Source organism: Ceratotherium simum, chromosome 27, assembly GCF_057802395.1.
Source record: "Ceratotherium simum simum isolate JZ-2026a chromosome 27, ASM5780239v1, whole genome shotgun sequence".
Classification (NCBI taxonomy): domain Eukaryota; kingdom Metazoa; phylum Chordata; class Mammalia; order Perissodactyla; family Rhinocerotidae; genus Ceratotherium; species Ceratotherium simum.
In genome coordinates this window covers 29,420,522-29,445,716 of record NC_141926.1, presented here as the reverse complement: position 1 = coordinate 29,445,716, position 25,195 = coordinate 29,420,522, and the positions used below count along the sequence as shown (strand labels likewise).

Sequence of the window (25,195 nt, the reverse complement as noted above, 5' to 3'; positions counted from 1 at the left end):
ATAGAGTCCACTGAACGGATAAAGAAGATGTGGTATAGGGGGCCGGCCAGGTGGCGCAAGTGGTTAAGTGTGCGCTCCACTGCAGCGGCCCGGGGTTCGCTGGTTCGGATCCTGGACGCTCACTGACACACTGCTTGGCAAGCCATGCTGTGGCAGCGTCTCATATAAAGTGGAGGAAGATGGGCATGGATGTTAGCCCAGGGCCAGTCTTCCTCGACAAAAAAAGAGGAGGATTGGCAGATGTTAGCACAGGGCTGATCTCCTCACACACACACACACACACACACAAAAAGAAGACGACGACGTGGTATATATACACAATGGAATACTACTCAGCCATAAGAAACGATGAAATCCAGCCATTTGTGATAACATGGATGGACATTGAGGGTATTATGAAAAGTGAAATAAGTCAGAAGGAGAAGGTCAAATACCGTATGATCTCACTCATTAAGTAGTAGATAATAACAACAACAAACAAACACATAGAGACAGAGATTGGATTGGTGGTTACCAGAGGGGAAGGGGGGGAGGGAGGAGGGCAAAAGGGATAATTAGGCACATGTGTGTGGTGATGGATTGTAATTAGTATTTGGGTGGTGAACATGAGAACATGATGTAATCCATGCAGAAATAGAAGTATAATGATGTACACCTGAAATTTATACAATGTTATAAACCAATGTTACCACAATAAACAAAAAAATTAAAAAATTTAAAAAATCTCTGAAAAAAAAAAAAATAGAGTCTACCTCTTTTGTGTATAGATAGAAGACACGCCTACTCTAGAGTTAACCAGTAGAAAAGGTGGCTGTGCAATAAGAAAGATGGGAAATACTAGATATCTTTTATATTTTTAACCATTCGAATCACAGTGCTTCTGAATCAACTTATTATATCAGTAATTCATCGTTTTCACTACCAAAGAGATTAATTGCAGATGACTCACAAAACTTGTGTGCAACTGAGCCCCAAGTGTTTGAATTGGGACAGGGGGGCACATTATTTAAGCACAGTCTCCTGCTTCACTTAGAAGCCTTGGCTGAGTTAATACAATCTGGTGTTGGACCCACACAAAACTGGTTAAATATGTGTGGCTGCCAATGTGGTGAAAGGGGCACAATTAGCTTTGGGGCTGAGGTTTGGGGCCATCTGGACCAAGAGTGAAGGAATTTCATAAGACCATGGCTAGAGATTGGTTATTCTTAAGACATATGTTGTCTCAACATTCTCTAGGGACTCTATGTTGTTCTGTTTTACCGGAATCCAGATCATCCAATTTTTGCTTGTAGTGAATCAGTTTAGGTTTGGGGATCTTTTGTTAAAGAGTTTTCTTGTAATGAATACTTCAAAAAAGATTTTGAGCTAAAACTGCTTTTTAATCCCTATTAAGATGAAAGAATTTATGTAGTTCTCCTTAGACAATCTGCTTCCTACGAGAGGGTAGGGAGAGTCAAGCACATTAAATGTGTGTCTGAAGTGTGATTACAGGAGGGAATGGGATTACTCCTCAAACAGGGCACCATCTACTTAATTAGAATAATACATCTGTTCCCTAGGTGTTGCCTAGTTGTAGATTATTCCTGAACTGGCTAAGCAATTTTTAGTACTTGTACCAGACCCAAAGCAGCTGCTTTCAATTCTGACTTCTGCTTACACTGTAGACTGTAATGTACTTCGGTGCTCAGACCCTGAGTTCTTTATTCGTAGAGAGGCAAGTCAACGAAAGACTATATACAGCTTTATTTTCAGAACTACATCTGTGTGCGTGTGTGTGTGTTAATCTGAATTCCAAAAAGAAGATACCATCTCAATGAGTCAATGAAATAATTCTATCTAGTCCATTAATTTGACACTTGTCGTAAATACCAGGCAAAACTTGCTCCTGTTAGCCTTCATTTCATTATCTCCTAAGTCAAGTACTAATCGTTAGTCTTGCCTTTCATTCACTAGGGAGTTTGTGGCTTAACTTAATTTTTACCCCTGGCAATTGCTGGGAAAATAAAAAATGAAACACAGGCAAATTATTACAAATGGGCCAGTAGAAACTAAAGAATATGTCCCACCTGTGTGATTTTTCAAGTGGTGATGAAAAGTAGGGTTTTGATGAGAGCAGGCTCTAGGAGCAAAGCATTTTCACATAACTATAAAACAAGGTCAATTAAAAAAACAGTTCGAAATGAGGAAAGAGAAGATGCCACTTAAAAGAAACAGAGAGATTTTGGATACCAAATACCATATTTCTGGCATTTGACTGCAGTTGACTGTCCTTTGGGGTTGAATCTAATATGTGGCTGTTTCTTGCATTATTGGATTTTTAAATCTTACTTTCAAATCACAAAGTCAAAAGGAAAAATGAAGTGAATATGTCAGGAGTTGTTGCCTAGCTAATGGAAATGCGAAAGGTGTTTCTGCACTGGAGAAAATTGATTGGCAGTAAATGATGGTGTGCAAATCCCATAGTGAACTCTTAAGACTGTAGAGCTGATGAGATCTCACCTTTGATTTGCAATGAATAAACTGAGGTCCCAAATGGTAAACTGACTTGTCTACCGTCATGCATATAGTGCTTTACTTTAATTAAATGCAAGTCTTTTTTTTTTTCATTCTAATATATTCCTTTGGAATTATATAATTCATTCATTCATACAGTCACAGTTTATGCAACAAAAACTTATTGAGCATCTATTATGTACCAGACACTGTTTCAGATACAAAGATGAATTACAAGCGGTCCTTCTCTTAAATATCCACCATCAGTGACTGCTGATCTCAGAATCCTGTTGGATTTCATGATTTTTTTAACTTTGGAGATTAAATGAGCTAGCCTCTATAAAATTCTTACGTGATAACAAACACACGGAAATACAGATGTTATGTCTCATTAGATTAATTATTCATTAATAGTCACATAGACTTCTGATACTGAGGCAAGAGTTGAACATAAATACAAACACAAACACATATGTATACATACACATAACTTCTCATTAAAACAAGCTAACCCAATTTCTATTTCTTTAACTCATTCTCTTGCAAGAGTGAAGATTATTCACAAGCATAAGTAAAATGGTTTTACTAATATTAAAATACAACGATGCCAAGAATGCCACATTCAAATTGAATGAGCCTGTTTCTGGGCATTTCTTAGGTCCCTATGCTTCAATAAAGTTCCCACAGATGTTTAAAAAAGACATGAAAGTTAATAAAAGTTTCTTTTAAAAAAATTCTTATAGACATCTGGCAAACAGAATGGTTATGATGCTTCGAAGTTAATAAAGTAGACTAATTTTGCAGTGATCCTAAAGCCACCAGAGAAATAAAAAATATATATAAATCCAGCCATTGAGCCCTGTTTTCAAAACAAGGAGGAGGTCTGTATGACTGGATAACAAACCATCACCCATGTAGAGGAGTCCTACCACCCAGGAGCAATTCTACCTTGCCTCTACACCTGATCGCAACCGTGGGGAGAAAAATCCTATGAAGGAGAAGTCTCCTAAGTTATTGAATAGATCACACAGCAAAGAGGAATAATAGTAAATGTAGCTAGTCTGAGCCCAGATGGTTAAAGCAAGTTGCTGAGAATGGTAAGCCTTTAAATCCTATTACTTTTCTAATTTCTTGATTTAACACATTTGCAGAATAATAATGGCAGAACACTCACGTACTACCAAGCACAGTTCTAAATGCTTTTATGTAGTAATTCATTAAATCTTTACAGCAATCCTGTGAGGTTGATACTATTACAATTATCCTCAATTTACAGATAAGTACACTGAGGCACAGAGCAGTCAATATTCTTGCCTAAGTTCACTTAACTAGTAAGTGGTAAAACTGATTTTATGGTAAAGATTTTATGCTTAATGTCTTAACTAGTACACAATACTACTTCTATACTTGACTGCACAGATATGGAATCCATCTGTTATCTAGATCAGAGATCTTACAAATGAGTACTATTTTCCAGAAGGGAGAGTGTCTTCAAAAATGCAAAGAAAATGTACTACTATATGCCATTACTAATCAAACAACTCAGAAAGCATGCCCTTATCAAAGCATTAATACTAATAATTTAGTATTATTTGAAGACAAGTGCAGAGACAGCACACTGATGTGTTTTAAAGGCATGAATCATTTTTGTGGATGCCATCATTATCATCAAAGAATGCCCAGTACTTTATGACAGCACATTTAATTAAAAGTGGGCATTCAGGAAGCACTGAATTTAGAGGACAGTCTGCACATTGGAGGCCCCCTGGTACATTACTGTAATAATGTTATGGTTCTCAGGGACAACAGATTTCATCCCCCCTGAGAGTGCAACAAAGCAGCAGCAGCAGCGTCAGCTCATCCTGATGGGAAAAGCAGACATTCTTGCCAGCCTGTCCAGCTCTTGTCAAAGAGTAACGACCCGATACAGCTAATGAATTCTGATGTCCCCAAGAGAAGCAGGTGGTGTATGGCATCCCCACATGGCCCGGCATCTCAGGGCAGAATATACTGCTTGTAGTGCATGGAGAATGCACAGGCACCGTACCTAATCCGTCAGGGACAGAGCTGGTGAATTGCGTAGGACTTTGCCATTCATCCACTGGTGGGCTAAGTGAGCTTTCTATCAATCCTGAACTAACAAACTCCTCTCACAGCACTATAAATATCCAGGGCAGCAAAACAGGTTACCTAGGGGATGGTTATTTGCATTATAAAAGATTCTTTCTTTTCAAAAAGATTCTCTTCCAGATTTCTTGAAATAGAGAGCTTTCTTAAGTATCCTTAAATGTGTTGTGATTTATGAAATTATATTTACATAAGGTTTTACAAACGGGAAGGACAACTAATGTTTATTAAATTTCCTGTTTCCTGCCACGTATAACATTATCTTATATAATCCTCATAGCCACAAATGGAACAAGAGCGAGCCAAACAAACTTGCAAGAAGTGGGATAGGGAAAAGAAGTGTCATGGGTAAAAATACCAAACTCCATCCTTACAACGGAAAAACACTGAACTGGCACTCCAGAACCTGGCTTGCTTTCCCAAGTCTGCCACTAAACTGAGCAAGATCCAAGAACCCTCTTGGAACCTCAGTCTCTACATCTATAGAATGAAAATTGGGAAACAAGAACTTTAAAATCTCTTCCAGTAGAAACAATCCATGGGTCCTTACCTACAATATTTCAATCCAAAGTCAATAGGGATGACAAAAGCTTTTAAGAGAAAATTAAAGTGGGAATGGGCTTTTTGCTTTACAGCTTTTTGTTTAAAACATGATTAAAGAGATAACCATGGCTTTCACTAGATTCAATTAGTAATTGTTTCATAAGCCTAGGAAATAAAAAAGAGAATAGGGCATAATTAACCTTAATCTATTGATTCCGTTTTATTTTAACATAAGTCTCTATTTACGAGAGGAAACTAATTAAAACCAGCAGAAAGTGTTCACATATGAATTGGTGGCAGAAGAACAGCTGTATGTGATCATAGATATAATGGGTAAAAAAATAAAAATGAAAGGAAAGTGCAGTCATTTTAATGAAGGCAATCTATGTTTTATATGTCAGCTTGTTATGAGTCATTTTACAATCTAGAAATTGAGAAAAGGATTACATGCTCTGTTTTGACACTGACTCCTCTTGTTCATAGTTTGATGAAGACCTAGCTGATGGGATGCTGTTGTTAATCTCATTTTCTTCCTTTAGTGTCTGTGTTATTAATAGCTATGTCAATGCTGATGCTAATATGGAGACAGAACAAAAAACTCCCAATTTTACGAGTTTGGAGGCAAGTAAGAAATGCAGTTGAGTGGTTAGAATACCAACCCGGGAGTCACCTACCTTGACTTTTCCATTACTCACCTATTCTAAGATGACATGTCACGTTTCAATGTGTCCATTTATCCATTTACAAGACACGTGGCTCTAACAGCTTTTTAAGGCCTTTTGTGAAAGATTCTAGGACAGGGTGCAATGACAATGTCTTAACCACCCCCTTTTCACCATTTTTAACTCTAGTTCTTCCTTTTCAAGCCCAGCTTAAATCTCACCTTCTCCATGGAACTTGTACCATTAAACCACAAACCACAGTTATACTCTTAGAGATAACACCTATTATTGATCATCCACTTTGTGCCAGCCACTGTGCTAATAATGTTAATTACATTGTCACTTCTTATTCTCAAATGATGAATAAGAATAACAAACATTTTCCTCATTTTATAGGAGAAGAAACAGGGCTTGAAGAGTTTAAGGAACTTGTCCAAGATCCCAGAGCTGGTAAATCTCAAAGCTGGAATTTCTATGATGTTTATTTGACCCCCAAATTTTGTGCTCCCAACTACTAGATTATATTACTTTTTGAAATTATTTCTGAGAATTCTTATAGCAATTGGGCTTGATCCTTAAAATACAGCATTTAAGTCCATAGTTACCGATGTGACTCTCTTGATATTCTGGGTATATATAGTTCTTGCTGTAGTTGACATCTGTCATTCACTGACCCTAAAATCAATGTGTAGAAGAAGCAGGAAGAGGAAGAAGGGAGAAAGAGAAGGAGAAAGGAAGGAGAGAAGGGAGGGAGGGAGGGAGGAAAGAAAGGAGATATCCCTTGTTACTAGAATAGGATGTGTGGTTTAGGTTCTATCCTATCCATCACATGCACCAACTTAAGACATTGATACACAACTGACTTACATGGGGGAGAAGACAAGGTGTGGGCATCCATTTTTAATTCAACAAATCTCAGCAGAGACAGTGTGGTTCTGGAGCCTGCCACTGTGATGATGGCTTCTTGATTTGGCCACTTCCTGATTGTGGCAGAGGCAGCAGCTCTCTTGGGTGGCAAGTTTTGTAGTGTGCTTCTCAGAGTAATTCCTGCAAACTCAGCTGGAGTCTTCAGCCTTCCAACAATTCTGAGCTCTCTTTAACCTGTAATATATTCCTTTCTGCTGAAATTAGCTAGCACGGATTTGGTTATCTGCTAATAACCCTGATTAATAGCTTGCAAGATAAATTTTAGTTCCTATATTAGTTATCTACTGTTGTGTGATAAATTACCATAAATAAATAGCCATTTAAATGTAATGGCTTAAACAATACACATTTGTTATCTCACAGTTTCTGTGGGTCAAGAATGCAGGCATGACTTAGATGGGTCCTCTGTTTCATGGTCTCTCACAGGGTTGCAGTCAAGTTGTTGCCCAAAGTTCTGAGGTCTCATCCAAAGGCTTAGCTGGGGAAAGGATCCTTTTCCAAGCTCATTCAGTGATTGCTGGCAGCATTCAGTTGTTTTTTTTCCTTTAAATATATTTATACAACTAAGTGTATATACCTCTTTTGTTTCTGGCGTCTATCTTTCTGTATTGTGTGGGTTTTTTTGAGGTCACATTGGTCTATAACATTATACAAATTTCAGGTGTACATCATTATATTTTGACTTCTGTATGGACTGTATCGTGTTCACCACCAAAAGTTTAGTTTCCATCTGTTGCCATACACATATGCCCCTTTACCTGTTTCACCCTCCCCGTGCCCCTTTCCCCTCTGGTAACCAGCAATCTATTCTCTGTATCTATGTGTTTTTTTGTTTATCTTCCACTTATGAGTGAAGTCATGCTGTAATTGTTTTTCTCCATCTGAACTTTGCTCATTTAGCATAACACCATCAAGGTCCATCCATGTTGTCACAAATAGCATGATTTTGTCTTTTTTATGGCTGAGTAGTATTCCATTGAATATCTATACCACATCTTCTTTATCCATTCATCTGTTGATGGGCACTTAGGTTGCTTCCTAGTCTTGGCTATTGTGAATAAGGCAGCATTCAGTTTTTCTGAGGGCTATTGAAATGAAGGCCTCAGTTCCTTGCTGGCTGTAGGCTAAATGCAGCTCTTAGTTCCTTGCCACATGAGCCTCTTCTGGATGGGATCTTGTTTCATCATAATATGCAAACCAAGAAGGCAATGGAGAGAATCTGCTGGCAAGACAGAAGTCATAGTCTTTTGTAATCTAATCATGGAATTAACTTCCCATCACCTTTGCCAAATTCTATTGTAATCAAGTCACACACAAAGGTGAGGATTGCACAAGGACATAAATACCAAAAGGCAAATGTGATGGTTAATTTTATGTGTCAACTTGGCTAGGTCACAGTACCCAAATATTTGGTCAAACACTAGTTTAGAGGTCACCGTGAAGTGTATTTTTTAGATGAGATTAACGTTTAAATCAGTAGACTTTCAGTAAAGCAGATTACCCTCCACAATATGGGTGGGCCTATTTTAATCAGTTGAAGGTCTTAAGACAAAAAGACTGTAGCCCCAAAGAAGAGGGAATTCTGTCTCTAGACTACCTTTGGACCCTATCTACAACATCAACTCTTCCCTGGGTCTCCAGCCTGCTGGCCTGCCCTCCAAATTTCAGACTTGCCAGCCTTCATAATCGCATGAGCCAATTCCTTAAAATAAATTTATCTCTCTATATATCCACATCCTATTAGTTCTGTTTCTCTAGAGAAACCCTAACTAATACAGCTGGGTTCATTAGAGGCCATCTTGGAAGTCTGTCTTCTACAGTTCCAAAAGGAAAATAATAATGTGTTATGTTAGACAACACTCTTCATTCCAAAATAACTTAAATCGTATTCATGGAACCATTTTAGAGCAGCAAGAGGCCTTAGAGTCCATCTAGTCTAACCTTGTTATCTTACAGAAGTGGAAACTGAGATCCAGATAGTGCAATGACTTAGCACTATTTAGGAACAAAGCCAGGGTAAGAACTCGGTTTTCTCTCTTAATAATCTTACCATTGCCTCTTGAATGATCTTAAGTTGAAAGGTGAGAGTCGCACTGGTGGCTTGAAGACTGACTATAGTGAAGGAAAATCTTCATGGGCAAATGACCTACTGGTCAGCAAGGTTGCTCTTCTCCTGAGTTGCTCTTCCTATGGTGGGTAATGATTTTGTGCTGGTGCCTCCTCAGCCTCCAACCCACATTCCTTAATGATCAATGGTGCGCATAGCCAAGACGGCAGGCTGGGGTCATGGGTGCTGCCAGTGGCTATGGAACACAGAAAAAATAACTGGCCATAAGGGGATTAAACCCCTGCCCTTGGCCTCATTAGTGCTGAGCTCTAACCAACCATTAGACATGCATCGTATCACTTGTCTTTAAAACTATGTTTGAATCTGCTATATTATTCTCTCATTAACATTGGGTAGCTGGGAACAATTTAATTGATTTCTCCAGTGCTTTTTATCAATGCAGAATGTTGATAAGTGAGTGTATAAAAAAATTAAACTTGCATTTTAAAAAATATTTGTTACAATAGACAAAAAAACCCACTCTGAAATATGAATGAGGCAAACAAGAGCCCCTGTGATAGATTTTCTTGTTTACTGCTGTCTGCACATGGTGGGAAATCTAGGGCTGAATCGTCAAACATTGCACTCAACTTGGGTGTTCATGATTCGAGGCAATTTGTGGAGATTAAAATGTTGGGTTTTCTAATGCACATCAACAATAAATCCTGTTGCTTCTTCTTATCCAGCCTGGTAAAAATCAACACTTTTAGGTAAGAAGTGTTGATTACAAATTATTTTGAGCAGTTTTAAAACGACATCCAAGCTTGAGGGAGAGTTTCACTTAAAGTCATTTCATCAAGGATATTAAACTAAAGGATCATTCTGCTCTGGTGTGATGGGTTGCAGAAGGAAGGAAAATGAACATTAACATGCATTATGCCAGGTGCTTAACGTGTGTTATAACATTTGATCCTCACCACAAAGCAGAAGACAGCTATTTTTATCCGTATTCTATTGCTCAGAAAACTTAGGGTCAGAGACATTCAAGAACATTCTCAAGGACACATAGTTCTTAGCTGCCTGGGGAGCAGGAATAAAACTCAAGTCCATTAACTGTATTGCCCCCCTCAAGTTCTCTCTGCTATGTCCCCTACATCAGATTATATTTAGCATATATAGTTGTGAGGTTAGATTCTTTATCCTCCTATCTTCCCCTCCTCTTCGCTTCTCATCTCCCAAAGCACACTCTCCCAGTCACCCCTCTCCTCCTCTCTGTAACTCTTGTGTACACACACACATGCCTACCACACACACACACACACACTTGCGGCAGAGAGGCCAAAAAATAAGATTAGTATTTGAGAAGCCAGAACTCTAGCCTTGATTCCACCTGTCTCTTCAGACCAGTCACGCATCGCAGCTTCCACACTGGTTAACACACCTATTCCCTATGGTCTCATCTCTTTCTAAAAGAACAAAACTAAGTGTTTATCATCACGTATTTTTGTACTTTAATGTTTGTACTTCCCTGAGTGAAGTGGGGTATGATATTATCTGCTTACTTGCATGCCTCAATACCACCAGCAATTTCAAGCCTCTCATCCTATACTGTCCAATATGGAAGCCATTACTAGCCTCATGTGGCTATTGAGCAATTGATATACGGCTAGTGTGACTAAGGAACTAAATTTTACTTGAGTTTAATTTAAAAACTGAAATTAAATTTAATTTTAAAACTGGGTAAAAAATACACAATTTTTATTGTTTCACTAGGACTGGATTTCACCCTAACCATTGAAAATTTAGCATCTGAATTGAGATGTTTGAAATACACACCAAAAAGTTTCAAAGTTTTAGTTTAAAAAGAATATAATATAACTCATTTTTTATATTAACTATATGTTGATATGATAATATTTGGATGCATTGGCTTAAATACAATATATCATTAAAATTAATTTCACCTGTTTCTCTTTAAAAATTGTTATTGTGGGCTGGCCCCGTGGCGTAGCAGTTAAGTGTGCGTGCTCTGCTGCTGGCGGCCCGGGTTCACATCCCGGGCGCGCACCGATGCACTGCATGTCAGGCCATGCTGTGGCAGCGTCCCACACAAAGTGGAGGAAGATCAGCACGGATGTTAGCTCAGGGCCGGTCTTCCACAGCAAAGGAAAAAAAAAAGAGGAGGATTGTCATGGATGTTAGCTCAGGGCTGATCTTCCTCACAAAAAAAAAATAAATAAATAAATAAATAATGTTATTGTGACTACTAGAAAATCTCAGATTACACCTGTGGATTGCCTTCTATTTCTACTGGTCAGGGCTACTCTAACCCCTTCTTACTGATGTCATAGGTCCAGACTGGATACCTGTGTTTTCAGGTGATCTCGAGTGCAGTTGCTGTTGAGAATGACTGCTGGAAGTTGTAGCAAAGTCTTTTTACAGCAACTCTAGCTTGTGATTTATTTTCTAATATAATAATATTAGATAGTCTTGCAATTTGTGGGCTTTTTTTTTTTTTTTTGTCATTTCTCTCCATCTCAACTGGAAAAAATCGTCTTAATTTATCATCACTTTATAAGATCCAAATATTACAGAAGAGTTGTTATATCTAACTCGCTTTAAATGTTAGCATAGGAGGAGGAGGTCAAGATGGCGGCGTAGGCAGACTCTGAACTCACCTCCTCCCGCGGACGCAGCCAATTTACAACTACTCGTGGAAAAATTACCCCTGAGACAGAACTGAAAAGTGGATGAGAGGAACTCCTGCAACAACGGACAATCCTAACTGAGGTAGAAGAGGCAGAGACTCCCTTCTGGAGAGGAAAAACGCCGCCTTCACAAGCCTCAGCGCCTCACGGCCGCCGGGAGCAGCCCACAGGTACGCAGCCTCCCTGGAGGCCCGGGGCCCAGAGCCGGGGAGCGCCCCTGCTGTGGGCATTTTGTGGATCCAGCACAATCCAGACAAGTGGCATAACATCTGACTGTGCCTGCTACTAAAACATGGGGAGAACCCCCAGAAAACCCGGTTCACAAAGAAATTAAAACAGGCTCTTAAAGGGCCCACGCACAAACTCACCCGTTTCAGAAAGCAACCTAAAATCACCAGAAAGAAAGGTGCACAGTGCTGGGGTGAAAAGAGACTCACCTAATAGGCCCCGAGTGCATCTCGGTGAGAGGCGAGACCTCTCCAGGGACGGGGACATTGGCAGCGGCCATTGTTGTGGCCCGGTGTGGGCGTGCTGACACAGATGTCATTGGAGTTGTCCCTGAGGCCTGCTAGCCCAGGATCTGCCCCACCTGCTAGAGCACCGATTTAATCCAGCTCAGCCAGGGAAGGCAGCCCACCCTAGAGACTGGCCCCACCCAACAACAAGCCCTCAGGCAACTTGTGGGCCTGCATAGATTGGTGACTGGATTCTCTGCAGCCTGGCAACTGAGCCCACTTCAGCAGGGCAGGACGTGCACAAGGAGCAGGTGGAGAGTGTGGGGCGGTGGTGGAGTGTGTGGGGCTCCCGCCGTGGAGAGACTGCATCCGCTTCGGGAGGTCAGGGCACGCACATGGGGCAGGACTGTGTTGACTGTGTGTGTGGACCTGTGGGCGGCAGGGCTTGTCAGCTGCAGAAGACTTGTGCTTCTCAAGGACCCACATAGGGGGTTTGCCCCACCTTCCAAAGCCTGAAACAGTTGGGTGCTCCTGTGCCTGAGGCCAGCCCCACCCAGCTGCAATCCTCAGAGAGCTGACAAGAGACATAAAGCTGGAGGCTTATAGCAATTGTAAGGCCCTGAGCCTAACAACCTGCCACAATGGGGTCCTACTCACTTAAAAGAAATACTGCAACACAAATGTGGTATCAGAACTTGCAGCCAACTGTGCTGGGGCTCCCCACACCTGATAAAGAGACTGAAGGGCCCACAACAACTACAAGCAGCTGAGCATTACAACAGCTGGCCAGGAGCATAACTCGGCCTCCCTGGGCGCCTACAGGGAGAGCAAACAGGCCACAACAGAAGGACACACATAGCACACATAAGGGTCACCCCTGGAACATTGAGAACTGAGGGAAGCACACTGCAGGCCTCCTAAGCCATCACTTGCATAAGGTCACCTATCCAAGAGCAGGAGACGTACCTGACCTACCTAATACATAGACACAAGCACAGGGAAAGAGGCAAAATGAGGAGGCAAAGAAATACATTCCAAGTAAGGGAACAGGACAAAACCCCAGAAAAGTAACTAAGTGAAACAGAAATGAGCAACCTGCCTGAAAGAGAGTTCAAACAAGGAGTGTTAAGGATGCTCACTGATCTGGGGAGAAGAATAGATGAACTCAGTGAGAATGTCAACAAAGAAATGGAAGATAGAAAAAAGAAACAATCAGAAATGAAGAATACAATACTGGAAATGAAAAATTCACTAGAGAGACTCAAAAGCAGAGTAGAGGATACAGAAGAACGGATCTGTGAGCTGGATGAAAGACTAGAAGAAATTACCCAAGCTGAACAGGTAAAAGAGAAAAGAATTAAAAAGAGTGAGGACAGTCTAAGGGACCTCTGGGACAACATCAAGTCCACTAACATCCGTGTTATAGGTGTCCCGGAAGGAGAAGAGCGAGACAAAGGGGCAGAGAATCTATTTCAAGAAATAATAGATGAAAACTTCCCTAACCTAAAGAAGGAAACAGACATCCAGGTACAAGAAGCACAGAGAGCCCCAAACAAGATAAACCCAAAGAGGCCCACACCAAGACACATCATAATCAAAATGTCCAGAATTAAAGAGAGAATCCTAAAAGCCGCAAGAGAAAGTCAAGTTACATACAAAGGAAACCCCATAAGGCTATCAGCTGACTTCTCAGCAGAAACCTTACAGGCTAGAAGAGAGTGGCATGATATATTTAAAGTGCTAAAAGGAAAAAACTTACAGCCAAGAATACTCTACCCAGCAAGGTTATCATTCAAAATGGAAGGAGAGATCAAAAATTTCCCAGACAAGCAAAAAATAAAGGAGTTCATCAACAAGAAACCAGTGCTATAAGAAATGTTAAAGGGACTGATTTAAGGGAAAAAGAGAAGACCACAAATAGGAAAAATTATCTATTTCCATGATAAGAATGTAATGGATACAAATACACAAAAAAGAGGTTAGATATGATATCAAAAACATAAAAGGAGGGAGGAGGGGAGTTAAAGTGTAGAGCTTTCAGAGAGAGGTCAAACTAAAGAGACCATCAATTCTGTATAGAAGAAGAAAGGAACAGAGAAGGACTACTAAAACACTGAGAAAAAAAAAAAGTTAAAAAACGACAGTAAGTACATACTTATCAATAGCTACTTTAAACATCAATGGACTAAATGCTCCAATTAAAAGGCATAGGGTGGCTGAATGGATAAAAAAACAAGACCCATATATATACTGCATACAAGAGACACACTTCAGACCTAAAGACATTCACAAACTGAAAGTGAAGGGATGGAAAAAGATACTCCACGCAAATGGCAATGAAAAGAAAGCTCGGGTAGCAGTACTCATATCAGACAAAATAGACTTTAAAACAAAAACTGTAAAAAGAGACAAAGAAGGGCATTACATAATGATCAAGGGAACAATCCAACAAGAGGATATAACACTTGTAAATATCTACGCACCCACTGTAGGTGCACCTAAATATATCAAGCAATTATTAACAGACATAACAACAGAAATAGACAGTAACACAATAATAGTAGGGGACTTTAACACTCCACTTACACCAACAGATAGATCATCCAAACAGAAGATCAATAAGGAAACATTGGCCTTAAATGATACACTAGAACAGATGGACCTAGTAGATATATACAGAGCATTCCATCCAAAAACTGAAGAATACACGTTCTTTTCAAATGCACATGGAACATTCTCCAGGATTTATCACATATTAGGCCACAAAACAAGTCTCCATAAATTGCAGAAGATTGAAATAATACCAAGCATCTTTTCTGACCACAACGGTATGAAACTGGAAATCAACTATAGGAAGAAAATCGGAAAAGCCACAAATACATGGAGATTAAACAAAATGCTACTGAACAATGACTGGGTCAATGAAGAAATCAAAGAAAAATCAAAAAATACCTGGAGACAAATGAAAATGAAAATACGACATGCCAGAATTTATGGGATACAGCAAAAGCGGTTCTGAGAGGGAAGTTTATAGCAATACATGCCTATCTCAACAAACAAGAAAAATCTCAAATAAACAATCTAACAATGCACCTAAAGGAACTGGAAAAAGAAGAACAAACAAAGCCCCAAATCAGTAGAAGAAGGGAAATCATAAAAATCAGAGCAGAAATAAATGAAATAGAGACCAAAAAAACAATAGAAAAATTAATAAAACCAAGAGCTGGTTCTTTGAAAAGATAAACAAAATTGACAAAACTTTAGCTAGACTCACCAAGAAAAAAAGAGAGAAGGCACAAATAAGTAAAATCAGATGAAAGAGGAGAAATTACAACAGACACCTCAGAAATACAAAAGATTATAAGAGAATACTATGAAAAGCTATATGCCAACCAATTTGACAATGTGGAAGAAATGGATAAATTCTTAGAATCATACAACCTTCCAAAACTGGATCAAGAAGAAGTAGAGAATTTGAATAGACCAATCACCTGTAAGGAGATCAAAACAGTAATCAAAAACCTCCCCAAAAATAAAAGTCCAGGACCAGACGGCTTCCCTGGTGAATTCTACCAAACATTCAAAGAAGACTTAATACCTATCCTTCTCAAACTCTTCCAAAAAATTGAGGAGGGGGGAAGCTCCCTAACTCATTCTACGAAGCAAACATTACCCTGATACCAAAACCAGACAAGGACAACACAAAAAAAGAAAATTACAGGCCAATATCACTGATGAACATCGATGCAAAAATCCTCAACAAAATACTAGCAAATCGCAAACAACAATACATTAAAAAGATTATATACCATGATCAAGTGGGATTTATTCCAGGTATGCAGGGATGGTTTAACATTCGCAAATCAATCAACGTGATACACCACATTAATAAAATGAAGAATAAAAATCACATGATCATCTCAATAGATGCAGAGAAAGTATTTGACAAGATACAGCATCCATTTATGATAAAAACTCTGAATAAAATGGGTATAGAAGGAAAGTACTTCAACATAATAAACACCATATATGAGAAACCCACAGCTAATATCATCCTCAATGGTGAAAAACTGAAAGCTATCCCTCTAAGAACAGGAACCAGACAAGGATGCCCACTGTCACCACTCCTATTTAACATAGTACTGGAAGTCCTAGCCAGAGCAATCAGGCAAGAGAAAGAAATAAAAGGGATCCAAATTGGACAGGAAGAAGTGAAACTGTCACTATTTGCAGATGACATGATTTTATATATATATATATATATATATACAGAAAACCCTAAAGAATCCACCAGAAAACTTTTAGAAGTAATAAATGAATATGGTAAAGTTGCAAGATACAAAATCAACATACAAAAATCAGTTGCATTTCTATACACTAACAATGAAGTAGCAGAAAGAGAAATTAAGAATACCATCCCATTTACAATTGCAACAAAACGAATAAAATACTTAGGAGTAAACTTAACCAAAGAGGTGAAAGAGCTGTACACCGAAAACTGTAAAACATTTCTGAAAGAAATTGAAGAAGACACAAAGAAATGGAAAGATATTCTGTGCTCTTGGATTGGAAGAATTAACATAGTTAAGATGTCCATACTTCCTAAAGCCATCTATAGATTCAATGCCATCCCTATCAAAGTTCCAACAACATTTTTCACAGAAATAGAACAAAGAATCCTAAAATTTATCTGGAACAACAAAAGACCCCGAATAGCTAAAGGAATCCTGAGAAAAAAGAACAAAGCTGGAGGTATCACACTCCCTGATTTCAAAATATACTACAAAGCTATAGTAACCAAAACAGCATGGTACTGGCACAAAAACAGACACACAGATCAATGGAATAGAATGAAAGCCCAGAAACAAACCCACACATCTATGGACAGCTAATCTTTGACAAAGGAGCCAAGAACATACAATGGAGAAAAGAAAGCCTCTTCAACAAATGGTGTTGGGAAAACTGGACAGCCACATGCAAAAAAATGAAGGTAGACCCTTACCTTACACTATACACAAAAATTAACTCCAAATGGATTAAAGACTTGAATGTAAGAACTGAAACTATGAAACTTCTAGAAGAAAACATAGGCATTACACTCTTCGACATCGGTCTTAGCAACATATTTTCAAGCACCATGTCTGACCAGACAAGAGAAACAATAGAAAAAATAAACAAATGGGACTACATCAAACTAAAAAGCTTCTGCACAGCAAAGGAAACCATCAACAAAATGAAAAGACAACCTAACAATTGGGAGAAGATATTTGCAAACCATACATCTGATAAGGGCTTAATCTCCAAACTATACAAAGAACTGATGCATCTCAACAACAAAAAAACTACCAACCCAATTTAAAAACGGGCAAAAGATCTGAACAGACATTTCTCCAAAGAAGATATACAGATGGCCAACAGGCACATGAAAAGATGTTCAAAATTATTAACTATCAGGGAAATGCAAATCAAAACTACAATGAGATATCACCTCACTCCCGTCAGAATGGCTATAATTAACAAGACAGGAAACAACATGTGTTGGAGAGGATGTGGAGAGAAGGGAACTCTCATACACTGCTGGTGGAAGTGCAAACTGGTGCAGCCACTATGGAAAACAGTATGGAGATTCCTCAAAAAATCAAGGATAGAACTACCATATGATCCAGCTATTCCACTGCTGGGCATTTATCCAAAGAATGTGAAAACACCAATGCATAAAGATACATGCACCCCTGTGTTCATTGCAGCGTTATTCACAATAGCCAAGACTTGGAAGCAACCTAAGTGCCCATCAAGGGATGAATGGATAAAGAAGATGTGGTATATATACACAATGGAATACTACTCAGCCATAAGAAATGATGAAATCCAGCCATTTGTGACAACATGGATGGACATTTCGGGTATTATGCAAAGCGAAATAAGTAGAGGGAGAAGGTCAAATACCGTATGATTTCCCTCATTAAGTAGTAGATAATAACAACAATAAACACACAGAGACAGAGATTGGATTGGTGGTTACCAATGGCGAAAGGGATAATTCGGCACATGTGTGTGGTGATGGGTTGTAATTAGTATTTGGGTGGTGAACATGATGTAATCTATGCAGAAATAGAAGTATAACGATGTACACCTGAAATTTATACAATGTTATAAACCAATGTTACTGCAATAAATAAAAAATTAAAAAAAAAATGTTAGCCTAAAACTGTGAGCCTAGAGTAAGGATGATACAAATTATTTTCTATAGAGATAAGAGAGCCACCTTCAGAAAGCCAGCCATCCTGCCTGCCCACTGCAGAAGAGATCCATAGATAAGAAGGCACTGCTTTTAATTTTTTTGTTGTGTTGTGTGTTTCTTTTTTTTTTTTTTTGAGGATGGTGATCCCAATTATAATAAGGATGAAAAGCCTCTGGGAGGGAAGGGTGGTGCACATAGCAGATTACCACTTAACAACTCCTCACCTTCCTTCTGGTGTGCCTTCCTCTATCAGAGGCCGGAAGGCTAAAAACCACTTTCCACAAGTTCCTTGTAGTCTAGATAACAGAATTTAGGTTTGGCAAAATGTAAGCATCCACATGACATTTGAAAGGTTGGATGTGGGAAATCACAATCTAGTAGCCACGTTAAAAGAGATGAGTGAAATTCCAGTTAACCTAATATATCTAAAATATACCCATTTCAACAACTAATCAATATAAAAATTATTAATAAGCTGTTTCATACTCTTTTTTTCACACACAGTCTTTAAAATATGGTATATATTTTACCCTTATGGCCATCTGCATTCGGACTAGCCACTTCTCAAGCACTCAATCGCCACCTGTGTCTGTACGGTGCAGCTCTAGGGTGGGGGTCAGCAAACTTACTCTGTGAAAAGCTAGATAGAAATATTTTAGGATCTATGGGCCACATACAGTTTCTGTGGCATAGTCTTCTTTATTTTTTGCTTTTGTTTTTAAACAAATTTTTTTTAAAATGTAAAAGTTGTTCTCAGCTCATGGGCCATACAAATACAGGCCACCACAGGGTGTAGTTTGCCACCTCAGCTCTGGTGTGACACATTAGCCCTCTCATGGTTCTCTAACTTCTGTCGAAATCCTTCCTGCCTGTGGTAGGAAGAGGAGATTCTCTTCTCTGCAGTCGAATTCGCCTGAACCTATACAGAGGATTGTTCTCCTCATTCTATAGAGGAAGCACTGAGGTCTAGAGAATCTGAGCAACTTTCCCAGGTCAAATAGCCGGTAAGTGGCGGAGCTAGAATGAGAATTCATACCTGCCCAACTCTAAAGCTCATGCTTTTAAACACTGTATCATATAGTCTACATTATTAAGACTTCTTTTAGCTTGTTTAATGAATCTTCACTGATCTACTCATTTAGCTAACAAATATTTATTGACAATATTTGCACAACATATAAATAATATGTGCAAACTATAAATAATAGGAACATTGCCCCTGCCCCACATTTAAGCTCGTTTTTGAAAAGCTCAAATTTCTTATCAATTTAATTTATGAGATACAAAATGAAGTGGAAAATTGACAATTATTTGCTTACTTTAATCAATATAGATGGTAAACCAGATCATTCAGGATTGATCCCGTTAACCCCAAACTGGCAGAGGTACAAACATTTTATGTTCTCACTCTATTTCTAATTCAAGATTTTTTATTAGCTTCAGACATAATAAAGAGGTACTAAAATAGGTACAGAATCAAGCAGTAACAGCCTACATTTTAGCTAATATAATAAGGAAGTAGTCACTGCTTAAGCTAGTATGTTAGTACATTTTCTTTCTGCATATTTACTTAGTTACATAATGAATCACTCTGTAAAACTTTTACCCACTATTTTCTGGCAGTAGCCCTCCAAAACTCTCTGGCTTTGCTAATATAATACAAGTGGATCCTTTTTTACAAAACTTAATAAAGTCTCATACTTTAAACCAATTTCTCTTTGGACCAGCTCTCCATTACCAACCCCTATCGGAATTGCTATTAAAATGCAAGCTGGAGGGCGTGCCCGGTGGTGTAGTGGTTAAGTACTTGAGCACCACTTTGGCAGCCCGGGGTTCGCAGGTTCAGATTCCGGGCGCAGACCTACACACCGCTTGTCGAGCCGTGCTGTGGCGGCGTCCCACATAAACTGGAGGAAGATGGGCACAGATGTTAGCTCATGGCCAATCTTCCTTGGTAAAAAGAGGAGGACTGGCAACAGATGTTAGCTGAGGGCTAATCTTCCTCACCAAAAAAAAAAAAAAAATGCAAGCTGGATATTTCTGATTTAAAATACCAAAATATTTAAACCTCATTTAAAATACCAAAATAAATTTCTTTCCCTTCAACACCTCTTGTACCCTTAATTGTGCAGTTGGTCTACACTGAATCATCTCCTTTGGGTTCTCTGGACCATCTTATGTTCATCTATGTAACTCTTCACCTCGCTTAAAACAGTGTTTTCCACAGAGTAAAAATCCTAATAAATATGCATAAATAAAATATCTTTAAGGGAAACCAAGAAGCCTAGGATTCTTCTCTCATTTTGATTTTTCTTTTCAATTCATGTGGCAAACGACATTATTTTTAGTATGGGCTATAATTACCACTGCAACAACTAGAGATGCTGTCAGGTTGGTTCTAATGAGTCTGAGTTTGGGAGCAACCTCTCCTCTCTGGGAAAGTTACAAATACATTTGGATCGAGGACTGAGAGCTTGAGGCATAACTCCATTAACTTTAGGGGTATTTTTATAGGATTTATGGAACATGAATCCAAAAAGACTAATCTTTTTCTGATACTGTTAAGACAGGTCCAAAAATTTTTTTCCTTGAATTAGGAAAAAATTTTAAAAAAAGGAAGTGAGACTACTAGGAGGGAAAAAGCATTCATTCTTCAGAGGCTTAGAGGAAGTCAGGAAAGTTCTAAACCACTAAATTTCATTATTAAAAGACTAACTTTAGTTGAGCCAAGCTGTGGAATCACTTTCATTAGGAATAAAATAAGTATCAATGATAATTTGATAGGATCTGCATAATTCAACAATTAAATAGTGGAATCAATGGTTGAACTAGTTGCCTTTCAGTGTGTGTATATATATATACATATACACACACACATTTATGTTTGCATATGTGCATATATTTTTAAATTAAATACTGAGACATACATTCCATATACATTGCGGGAGATCAAAATTGGCCACCCTGAAATATATCTCTTTACCTTGATTATTTTCTCTGAAAGGAACTTTAACCTTCCCCAATTTACGCCTAAAAGTGACAGACTGGCAGGGTCCTCGCTAAGCCCATTCTTTTCAAAGTTCTGTTACCAAATATTTACATTTGTAAAGGTATCTCCCTCTGTGTACTGGGAAGACGGGGGGATGGCCTTATCTATAGAAACTCTTACCAGTACGGAAGGAGAGGACTTAAATCTACGTACTCTTGATAACTATAATTTCTGTCCCTCCAGCCACATTCTCTATAGGTGGCCCTGCAAAGAATTGTCTAACAAACATTTACATTTCCCTCTCCATGTGAATTGTCTTCCTCTCCTCTGAAATCCCAAACCACTACCCCCCAAGCATCCTCCTTTGTCTTTAGCTGAAGATAGTATTTAAGATGAGAATCTCTGCCATTTTGTTGAGAAACTCAGTTTCCCTGGTTTCTCCCGTGTATACGTGTTATTAAACTTGGTATTATTTTCAGCTGCTAACCTGTCTTTGAATTATTTGGCCAGCCATAAGAACCTTAAGGGAAAGGGCGGAGGGGCATTCTCCCTCTTCCCCAACAACATGATATACGCATATGTATACATATACGGAGAGAGAGAGCTGCAGAAATTTAAATCATATTTTTATTATTCTCATCTACTTTTGCAGTGTAAGTGAAGTTTGATAAAAATTCTAGTAGACTGGGTAGCCTTGAACCTCTCTTTTTCATGCATACTTATTAAACTCACACATTTAAGGAAATATCTTCAGGCTCTTCAGCCTATTCAATTTTTCTTTTTAATTTTAGAGTAAAAATGCTTACAAACATTTCGCAATGTCAACTGACAATCTCCATATAAACAATGTCTCTCCCTCACACATTAATATGTAAAATGTATTGTTGCTTCCTTTTACGCATATCTGACAACATCAACATCTTATGGATACTGCAAAGGGTACAGAGTTGAAGGAACAGTTTCCACTGAACTAAAATTTTTTTTGGATTATTTTTACATACTTAGAGTTATTATTGAACTTGTTTACTAACTAACATTACACAGCTTTTTAGTTGATCTAAGTTGCTGGGAAACAGAAACGTTCCGTAAGCTATGTAAATAAGAAGTTTTCAATGTCCCCAGTGAATAAAACAGGTAGGTGTGAAGGTAGGTATAAAATTCAAAGGTACTTTACTGTAATCCTTTCTTCAGAGCAAAAAAGACCTGGGTTTGAATCCTGGGTCATCCCCTTTTTAACTGGGAAAGTTATTTTACCTTTCTCAAAATTTCTAAACCTCTCTAAAGTTATTGTGAGGATCAACACAAATAGTTTCATATAAAACATCACCCCGCACAGTATCTTACAAAAAGGAAGCACTGAATAAATGATAGTTAATATTAATTTTTGTGTTGTTATTGGGGAAAAGTGCAATTATACGGGTAGGAGGTGACATCTAAATCTATTAGCATAGGGAAGTTCTTTACTTGCAGCAGATATAGAATGTTTTGTATTGTCCCAAGTCACAACAGAAGCAAAATAAGTTTATTAATATGGGATTAACTTGAATACAGCATAATTGACTAAGAGAACAGCCAGGGTTGTTAAACAGGAACAGGGCCAATTTTGCACAGTGCAGAGAACTCTATGCCTCTGGTAATTATAAAGATAACTCACAAAAACTATCTGCATTCTAGTAATACTCATGTTTTGTAAGTTGATGGTGTGTGTCCATACATTTACGAAGCAGCTTAGTAAAGTGGTTAGCACAGACTTTAAAGCAGCCAGTGGTGTGCTGGAGTCAGCAATGGAGATAATGAATAATTAAAAATTCAGGTATTGTAAGCCTGTTATTAAACCACTGGTAGCTTGAAATTAACCATGGTAGGAGCATTTACACCATGGCAATTGGCAAATGCTACAAATCCAGGGTTCCCCCACCCACGCTGAAAACCTAGTTTACCAGTAAACTACTGATAAACTACTGATGCAGACATATATATTTAATGGCCAACTTGAACACTTATTGGTTTACAGCCTTTAGCAAGTTATTTTGTCTTTCTCTCCTGCAATTTCCTCATCTAGAAAACCATATAATTACTTCTTTGTCATAAGGTAGCTTTGAGGATTAAGTGAGTTAACTTATGTAATCACCTAAAACATACTCTATAAATGGTAGTTCACATTAATAAGCCAATATCATGAAAGAGACAAGAATAAATAGAAAATCAAAAATAAAAGTAAAGAAAGAACTGAGTATGGTGGATTTTTGCTGTATTAACAAGTATCATTAAGCAAGTGATTCTAAATACATAACAGAGAAGCAATCCACTCAACTCAAGGTTTCACTCACCATGAAGAGATTGTTGTGGGCTCTTCCACTCCTCTCAAAGGGTGAGAGAACAGTTCTACCAGAGGTGCTTTCCTGGGTAGCTTGTTGCTCTGGGACTGGCTCATATAAGCTGTCCATAGAGCCCTCCTGCAATAAAGAGATTTATGAGCCAAGGAATAACAAAATAACAATTTTCCTTGAAAAGTCTTCTAACCTATCTACCCACCATTATACAGTACCTTATCTAAATGATCCTGGGCATTGGAATTAAGAGTTTACGGTATGCCAGTTTTCAACAGTGAACAAGACAGTGAAGAAAGAAATTCTCACCACTTATTACAGAGCCCAGAATTCAAACCAGACTCTTAAATGTCGGGGAGCCATGCACAAAAGGGGCAATTTCTCAAGAAGCATGATGAATACATCAAGTTCAAGGTGTTCAATAAAGGCCTATTTGGACACCAGTAAACTGTGCTGGGTGTCAGGTCACAGGTTTTAGCTATACATATCCCTCTAATCGGTACTATGTCCTTGTATAAGAAACACAACCTGTTGTACTTCAGCTTCCTCAACTGTAAAGCAGCAATTTCATTCACCTCACAGAGGAACTGTCAGGATAAAATGAACACAGTGTATGCTTTGAAACAGCAAAAGTATTTCACAGGTACAATAAAGGCATTAATATTAATGTTTACAGTGTTTATATTAATAAATAATCTTGTTTATTTGTTTTTATCCTTTTATGGAAGAATGAATTTTAAAGTGTATGAGTTTGCACTTAAAATCATTGTGAACTCTATTATAAATCTTCCTTGTATTTGGGAAGCAAACTTATTAACTGAATTGACTTGTTATATTTTTTCCTTTTGAGACAGAACTGGCCTAGTTATGGCACCATCTGGAAACATTCTTAAGGGAGAGAGGTAAACAGTATACTGAAAATTTCTAGGTGTAGTAACTGGTGCTGCTGATAATGGTGTCATCAATATAAAGGTCTGTTGGATTATGAAAAAGGTTTCTTGCTTGAAACAATGAGTAAAATCTATAGTGTTGCATTGAAAATGTTCTCATCTTTTAATGTATTTTATTAAGATATAAGCAAAATAAAGATTGAATTGTATTCCCATTGTCTACCTTTAGAACTTTCAACCCATATGCTCTACAGTTTCATATTTTAAGTAACCTCTGCTCCAAACACATGGCAAATTACTGGGAAAATTAAAAAGACCTAAGTCATGTGTGCTCTAAAATACATAAACATGTAGGGAAACCAAACATGTAACAGAAACTGTAACCTTGTAACAGAAACACTAAGTGGTGAGTGAACGGAAGGCTTTGGATCTGTTAAGCACCCATCTACAAACAGGTAGCATTGACCAGATTTTGGGCCTTGTTGGGTAACGTGCAATAGACGTCCTCTACATAAAGCAAACTCCATGCTGAAATCCAGGGGCTACAGCAGCATTCAAAGCTATGAAAGGAGGCTGAAAAAAGCTCCTTTCAACAGCTGCCAGGGCTCTTGCTTCTAGGAAACTGTAGGCCAGAAAGCAAAATTCAACTACACAGCCAGCAAAGTGGGATCTGAAACAAGCCGCCAGCTGGTTCAGTGACTGGATCAGTAAAACACCAAATATCCCTGTGGGATGTGATCCCTGGACCAGCAATGTAAGCCTTGGTTCTAAACTGGGGCCTCA

At 38.4% G+C, this 25,195-nt stretch overlaps 1 protein-coding gene across 1 annotated transcript in view; it reads right to left on the bottom strand.

Annotated features, from left to right (window-relative positions):
- LOC101398566 (uncharacterized) overlaps positions 1-24,134 on the bottom strand; it is a 54,027-nt gene extending 29,893 nt beyond the window's left edge. Inside the window, exon 1 of the mRNA XM_087418196.1 lies at positions 23,523-24,134. Coding sequence (XP_087274322.1) covers positions 23,523-23,639 — 117 coding nt within the window. The 5' untranslated portion in view covers positions 23,640-24,134. The remainder of the gene's footprint in view (positions 1-23,522) is intronic.
- Between the last annotated feature and the right edge of the window lie 1,061 nt (positions 24,135-25,195).